This window comes from Entamoeba dispar, genomic scaffold, assembly GCF_000209125.1.
Source record: "Entamoeba dispar SAW760 scf_1105229460495 genomic scaffold, whole genome shotgun sequence".
Classification (NCBI taxonomy): domain Eukaryota; phylum Evosea; order Mastigamoebida; family Endamoebidae; genus Entamoeba; species Entamoeba dispar.
In genome coordinates this window covers 17,098-24,502 of record NW_001854221.1, presented here as the reverse complement: position 1 = coordinate 24,502, position 7,405 = coordinate 17,098, and the positions used below count along the sequence as shown (strand labels likewise).

General features: G+C 26.7%; 4 protein-coding genes across 4 annotated transcripts in view, besides 7 other annotated features; 2 read left to right on the top strand and 2 right to left on the bottom strand.

Moving 5' to 3' along the window:
* Positions 1–1,196, top strand: part of EDI_226280 (transketolase, putative) — a gene marked incomplete at both ends in the record, with an annotated part of 1,308 nt that extends 112 nt beyond the window's left edge. Inside the window, one exon of the mRNA XM_001733320.1 lies at positions 1–1,196. This exon is cut by the window's left edge and continues 112 nt beyond it. Coding sequence (XP_001733372.1) covers positions 1–1,196 — 1,196 coding nt within the window.
* A 17-nt stretch (positions 1,197–1,213) lies between these two features.
* Positions 1,214–1,288: a microsatellite.
* Positions 1,289–1,368: 80 nt separating this feature from the next.
* On the bottom strand, positions 1,369–4,618 carry EDI_226270 (carmil, putative; the record flags this gene model as incomplete). Its single annotated transcript, XM_001737262.1, has 2 exons — positions 1,369–4,529; positions 4,609–4,618. The coding sequence occupies 2 exons, from the start codon at positions 4,616–4,618 to the stop codon at positions 1,369–1,371; spliced, it is 3,171 nt and encodes a 1,056-aa protein (XP_001737314.1).
* Positions 4,571–4,595: a sequence feature (AT_rich).
* A 355-nt stretch (positions 4,619–4,973) lies between the features above and the next one.
* Positions 4,974–5,603, bottom strand: EDI_226260 (uncharacterized protein; the record flags this gene model as incomplete). The annotated part of the gene is made up of 1 exon (XM_001737261.1): positions 4,974–5,603. The coding sequence occupies one exon, from the start codon at positions 5,601–5,603 to the stop codon at positions 4,974–4,976; it is 630 nt and encodes a 209-aa protein (XP_001737313.1).
* A 129-nt stretch (positions 5,604–5,732) lies between these two features.
* Positions 5,733–5,778: a sequence feature (AT_rich).
* A 42-nt stretch (positions 5,779–5,820) lies between these two features.
* Positions 5,821–5,910: a sequence feature (AT_rich).
* A 283-nt stretch (positions 5,911–6,193) lies between these two features.
* Positions 6,194–6,313: a sequence feature (AT_rich).
* Positions 6,314–6,482: 169 nt separating this feature from the next.
* Positions 6,483–6,526: a sequence feature (AT_rich).
* Positions 6,527–6,694: 168 nt separating this feature from the next.
* Positions 6,695–6,736: a sequence feature (AT_rich).
* Positions 6,737–6,876: 140 nt separating this feature from the next.
* Positions 6,877–7,405, top strand: part of EDI_226150 (phenylalanyl-tRNA synthetase beta chain, putative) — a gene marked incomplete at both ends in the record, with an annotated part of 1,206 nt that continues 677 nt past the window's right edge. The window contains 3 exons of the mRNA XM_001737260.1: positions 6,877–6,934; positions 6,997–7,190; positions 7,251–7,353. Of these exons, the coding sequence (XP_001737312.1) occupies positions 6,877–6,934; positions 6,997–7,190; positions 7,251–7,353 (355 nt within the window). The remainder of the gene's footprint in view (positions 6,935–6,996; positions 7,191–7,250; positions 7,354–7,405) is intronic.

The following is a 7,405-nucleotide window of genomic DNA, read 5'->3' as shown; positions in this document are numbered from 1 at the left end:
GAACAGAATTAGAATTAATGAAAAAAGCATATGGAGTTACAGAAGAATTTCATATTGAAGAAGATATTTATTCAGTTTATCATGCAGCATCAGAAAGAGGAAATTTAAAACATAAAGAATGGAAAAAAATGTATGAAGAATATAAAAAAGAAGAACCAGAACTTTCAAAAGAATTTGAACGAAGACTTAAAAGAGATATTTCAAGTATTTCAGAATTATTTAAAGAAGAAATTAAAGAAGATGAAAAAGGTGAAGCTACAAGAATTAGTTCAGGAAAAGCATTTAATGAAATTGCTAAAAAATTACCAGAAATAATTGGAGGAACTGCTGATGTTGGAGGAAGTGTTAAAGTTGTACTTCCAGGAGTACCATTCCATGAAGATCCTAAAGGAAGAAATATTCATTATGGAATTAGAGAACATGCTATGGGAAATATTGTTAATGGAATGAATATATATGGAGGATTAATTGCATATGGATCTACATTCTTTGTATTTAGTGATTATTGTAGACCAACTATTAGATTAGCAGCACTTTCCCATTATCCATCAATATTTGTTTTTACTCATGATTCTATTGGAGTAGGAGAAGATGGACCAACACATCAACCAATTGAACATCTTCTATCATATAGATCAATGCCTAATTGTGTTGTTATTCGACCATCAGATGCAAATGAAACACGTGTAGCATGGAAAATAGCTATTGAAAGAAATAATGGACCTACTCTTTTGATTTTGGCAAGACAAAATAGTAAAATTATTGATAGAACAATTTTTGCATCATCAGAAAATTTAAGAAAAGGAGGTTATGTTTTGAGAGATTATGGAACACCACAAGTAATTCTTATGGCTTCAGGAACTGAAGTAGATATTGCTATTACTGCAGCAGAGAAACTTCATAAAGAAGGACTTGGTGTTAGAGTTGTTTCCCTTCCATCATGGGAATTATTTAATCAACAACCTGTTGAATATAGAGAATCAGTTCTTCCAAGAAAGATTCATGCTAGAGTATCAGTTGAAGCTTCATCAACTATGGGTTGGGAGAAATTTATTGGAGATTGTGGTGTTGCTGTTGGAATGCATTCATTTGGAGCATCAGCTCCAATCAACAAATTATATGAGAAATTTGGTATTACTTCAGACAACGTTGTTGAAGCTGCACACAAATCAATCGAAAATGTTAAGAATTGGTAATTTGATTATTCTTCATTTTTTTATTTTTTATTTTTAATTATTTCAATATTCATTTTAATTATTTTTTATTGTTTTCTTTTTTATCTTTATTTAGTTAAATTAACTTTTGTTTCATGTTCTTAAAAACTATTTTAATTGAGCCTATCTGTATGTGACTGAAGAAAAAGTAAAATTAGTTAGGATGAGGTTCCATGACATTGAGAGAAGTAACCATACTACTCAGTACTTTTCTAACACTCTCTACATCCTCTAGTTTGCCACAGTCAGAAATAGGGAATTTGAATTCCTTCAAAACAGTGTTGATTCTAAGGGCTTCAGCAATAGCTTTTAAACCATTCATACCAATAGAATTTCCATCCCAGTTGATTACTTGCAATGTATCATTAACTGTGATTAAATTAGCCAAAGCAAAAGCTCCTTTATTACCAAACATATGATTACTGCAATCAAATTCCCTAATTGTTCGGTTATTTGCTAATGCATCGAAAATTTGAACAATAGAAGTTCCTAGTTGTTGTGTTTGTTTCAAACCACCAGCGATTCGTAATTTTTTGAGACCAGTACCTCCGTTAATCAACTTAACTAAGGCTTTGACTACATTGTCTTTATTTCCTTGACTGAATAAATTTTGAGATAAATCTATTGACTCAATAATTGTGTTTTGACATAGTGATTCCAACAAATAAACCAATCCTTCTTCAGCGATTCCACAATCTGAAATATCCAAATGTTGAACTGATTCTAAACCAATAAAAACTGTACTAAATGTTTTAACACTGTCAACAGTGAATTCAGACTGTCTTAAATGAATATTTACTTTTTCACTTCTAAATTCTTTGATTATATTTTTCAAGACATCTCCTGGTAAAATAACTCTATTCATGATAACGCTCTCTAAATGAGTGCAACAATGAATGTATTCTTGGAGGTCTTGAGATGTTTTGTCAATTACCTTTAATGAAAGTTTCATTCCAGAAAGGTCTAAAACTCTTAATCCTTTCATAATTTCAAGGAACCGCAACATAGAAGAAGTTTTAGGAACAGCAATATCTCGAAGATAAATTTTTTCAAGATCAGGGAAGTTAATTGCAAATTGAGATGCAATAAATTCGATTCCAGCAGTTGTCAGTTTAGCACCAGAAATATCTATTTTTTTTAAATGTATTTTTTCATCCATTAAACGTTTCCAGTCTTGAATAAGAGCTCCTGACAATTTTTCAGAATTAAGAACATTAGCAATGTAAAGAGATTCTAAGTTATATTTTGATACTAAAGAACTTATTAAAATAATAGCCTTTTCATCTATAGAATTGTCAGAAACATCAAGGACTCTTAATGGATGATTATCATTTTTAATATAGCTTTCAATAAGGCTTTCCCATCCTTTTCCAATATCAATATTTCTAAGTCTTAAAGATCGAATAACTTTATTAGTTCTTAGATATTCTTTTAATCCATCAAAACATTTTATTAAATTCATATTTTCTACTGTTACTTTGGTGAAATAATTATTTGATTGCAGTGTAAAGAAAATTGGAATCAAATCGATTGCAGTCAAATTATCTTCTTTTGAATTCAAATCACCATTATAAAAGCGTGATACTTTCATGTGATGACTTTCTTTGTCATGCTCTTTAGCATTTTCAATTGCCCATCTGACAGATTGATTACAATTAAATCCTCTAAAAGTACATTGTGCTTCATAAACACCAGTGAACCCACCACATTTAGTAAATGTTCTCATTGAATAAATATTGTTAAACAAATTCATTTGGTTTTGTGGAGCTTCAATTTCAAACAATAATTTTTCCTCAGGGAAACTTGATTTAAATGAACGGATCATAGAAATAACAATTTCATGATTTCTAGTTGTAGTACCAGTAAGTCGTTCAATTTTATCTCCTTTATTATTTTCAAAAGTAATAATATCATCTTCAATTTTAACTTTAATAAGGGATAAACAATGGAACGAAGCTTCAATCTCTCCAACAGAATTTAAGAACCAAATGTTATGTAATGAAACAATAATGAATCCATTGATTGTTTGTTCTTTCTTTTTTTTCTTTTTATCTCCTCCTTCATGTTCATTGATATCTATTTTTGCAATATAAACACCCTCTAATCCTTTTTCTTCTAAGAAGTTTTTAATCAACCTTTGTTGGTCTAGAGTAAAATCAAATAAGAAGTCAAGCTTATCTTTATGTTCTCCAATAGCAACCATAAATCTACAGAATTGTTCTGAAATATCAGTTGGAAACATTCTAATAATTTCAGCACTTTTATGACATAATTCCATATGTAACACAGAAATAGCTTCGTTAGAAATGTTAAGGTTATCATCTAATAATATTGTATATGGAAGACCTTGTGAAGAAATAATGAGAGAGACCACTTTATCATGGAATGGTTGAGTGTGACTCTTAAGAATAACATCTACTTTTTTCATATATTCAGCCCCTTTTCCTTGGTACCCATTACCAATAATAAGTGTTTGAAGTACTTTAGATAATAAAGCCAAATTTCTTTTATTTTTTAAAGTTATTTGTTCATTAGAACAAAGACCATATTTTTCTGGGTTCATTAATGCTTGAATGTAGAATGAATTAACAATATAAATAGCAGTTAAATTGAGTCTAGAATATTGTGATAATTGTGGGAAATATTCTTTAATTAATTCTGAATGCATTTTAGCAATAATTTTCACACCATGAGGTAATTGATCCATTGTTGAATAAATAATTTGAAGAAGTTCATTTGTTTTTCTAATCAAATTTTGAGCATTTCTTTCGATAATCTTTTCGTCTGTAATTTTATAATCATCAATTTCAAAATCTAACTTTTCAGCTAATAATTGACTGAAATATTTTGAGAAATATCTCTTAATAAATGTTTTTCCTACTTTTAAAAAGAAACACTTTGAGACAATGGAAGCAACTGAATCATCCAAAAATAGTTCTCCTTCACTTTGTGCATTAGAAAATTCTTCTCTTACAAAATTCATTAAAAACCAAACTCCTTTATGAATATAATATTGTAAGTCTAATGCTGCAGAAGCTAAAATTTCTTGTTTGTCTTGATCCTCAAATAAAATAGGTAAAATGTCTCTTGCATCAGTCATAATAAAATCAACAAAATTAATCATTACATCAATCTCTCTCTTTGAATAAACTACATCTCTTTCATCTACTTTTCCAGATAATGTTTCTTGTAATGAGAATTTCATTACGAATTGTTCTAATGGAGTATATTCTGTTTTAATATTATAATCATAATATTCTTCACCGAGTTCTGATGATTGAGAATAATCTGAATCGATAGATGACGAATCGTTATCTATGGATATAAATGTGTTTTCTTTTTGGTGACTTTTTTCCTTTAAATTTTTAAATTTAAAAATAACAAAGAACCAAACAATCACACATTTCTTTTCCTCTTTTAAATTTTAAGTTTTTTCTTTTTAAGTTCTTGTGATTTCTTTTATTATCTAAAAATAGAAAATAATTGTGTGATATAATACAAAATAAATAATTTGATTATTTGCAACTTCCACTCAAAACACTCAAATTGTGGGACTAAAAAGGATTTTACAAATAAGAATCATCAATGAAATAATGTAAAAAGGTACTGATAATCTATCGAAACTCCAAAAAGTAATGATAAAGATTAAATGACAAAACTAAACTTATTTACAAAAGAACCAAATAATGATTCAGTCCTTATACATTTAATTAATTATAATGACAATAACCAAATAATTTTTACTTTTTATTTCTTTTGTCAATTAGATGAATATTTTTGAATCACAGAAAGCCATTTACTAGATGAAACAGCCCCTGATAATGTCACTTGTTTACCATTACCAAATTCAATTATAAAGAATGGAACACCACTAATTCCCATTGAATGCCAATTGTGTAATTCTCTCATTACAATATCTTTATTTTCATCACTAGTAATTATTCTTTTTGCGATGGTCAAATCTAACCCACACCGTTCAGCAGCTTCCATTAACCCACTTTGAATACTTAAATTTTTACCTTCTTCGTAATTCATTTGGAAGTAAATTCCCATTAATTCATTCCCTTTTCCTATGGTATTGGCATAAATCATTAGTCTATGGCAATGAAGAGAATAAGGCCAATATTTCCATTGTGCAAAATTACATCCATCTGCTTTAGAATCTCTGATCATTGAATACGTCCATCCATCACCACCCCATCTACGAACATTATATGCCATATACTCTTCTCCATCTTTCTTTGTCTTCATATCAATAATGTATGGATGATACTCATAACTGATTTCCTTATTTTTTATTGTTGAAATTGCATTTAACATCCTTTTACGTCCTACATAACACCAAGGACAACTAATATCACTTATAATAGTGATATGTATTCTCTCCATTTAAATGTTAAATAACTTTTAAGTTCTCAACTTATTTTTAAGAAATTACAATTTATTTGAGGTTATTTTTATTTCATCTATTTGAAATAATATTTCTATTAAATACCTCATGTTGAAATAAGAATTGTCATTAAAAAAATATATTTTTTTCTATTATATATAAAATGAATTTATTGTGAAGCTTGATTCTTTTCTATTTTCTGAAGACAAGTTAGTGTTTAAAATAAAATATTTCAAAAATATTTTTTATCTGTATTCTTTTAAAGTTTTGTTTTATAGTTTAATATAATAAAAAGAATTATATTATCTTATTTCATTCATTTTATTGTATCTGTAAAAAAAGACAGGTCTATTTTTCATCAATAACAAAATGTACATTATATTTATTGTGATTTGGATTTATAAATGAACTTAGTTCATTACATAATTATATAACATCAAAAATATCCATGACTTTATTATCATATTTTATTTGTACTTCTTAAAGTTTATCAAAACTCGTTTAAATTTATTTGTTGATGTTCTTGATGTAATACCTTCAGTTAGAAGACTCTAAAAATATTTTGTTCAGTAAATTTAGATTCTTATACAAAAATTTTATTAAATGTTGATTTAACTTAAAATTTTTATTAATGATAATAATTTCAGAATATTAAAAATTTCTTTACAATTATTTTAAACAAATATCTTGATTATTAATTTTAAATTTAGATAACCAGAAACAAAAGAATTCCAACAACATCTAGAGAATTAAAATCAATTTAAATTAATATCATTGTTAAAACTAATTAATCACATTATTTTTTTTGGAAAACGCGATTGAAGAAAACAACAAATTATACAAAAAGAGAGTTTAGAAAGTTGTTGATTAAAATGAAGTTTTTATTAAAAAAAGTATTTTAACTTTTTTCATATATTATAATCAGGTTCTAAAGTTTATTTTAGTATAACTAAAAGTAGTATAATTTGTCATAAGAATAATTTAAAAGTTATTAAATAAATCACTCTGAAATGTAGCAATGAATTCTTCTTTGTTTAATTACATAATATCTTTGTTTTTTCACTGAACATCAAAAAAGGAAACAAAAAAGAATATAAAACATTTTTTAAAGAATTAATGTTTTAAAAAAAAACACGTTATGATTATTACAATCCACACAATTGAATTTTAATTCATTTAAAAAAAACAAAAAGAAAAAACCCTATTTTTTTTAAAAAAGGAAAAGAGAGAAAAAAGAAAAATAAGAATGAACTTAAATACATTAATCATCAAATGCCAACAATCAGTTGTGACAGCAAATATCTTTTCAAATTAATTGGAAAAGAATTTAGTTTGTTAATAACAAATACTTTAATTTTTTTGATATAACAAATAACATAATTAACAGAATAGCCGAAAAAGAATTTGATGAAGTATGTTTCCAATATGGAATTGAACTTGATGATGTTGTTGAAGAAGATGGGAAAACAATATATAAAATTGAAGTTGGAGCAAATAGATATGATTTATTATGTGTAGAAGGAATTGCCATTTGTTTAAAAACATTTTTAAAAATGAAAGAATTTCCAAAATATACAGTGAAATCAGTTTGATAAATATTACATAAAACAAAAGAAAAATAGAATTAAGAAACTAATAATCAATAGAGTGGAATTCAAATTCATGTTGGTAAAGATGTAGAAAAAGTTAGACCAATTTGTATGGGTGCAGTATTAAGAGGAATTACATTTACAGAAGAAAGTTATAAGAGTTTTATTGATTTTCAAGATAAATTACATCTTACAATAGGAAAGAAAGAGAG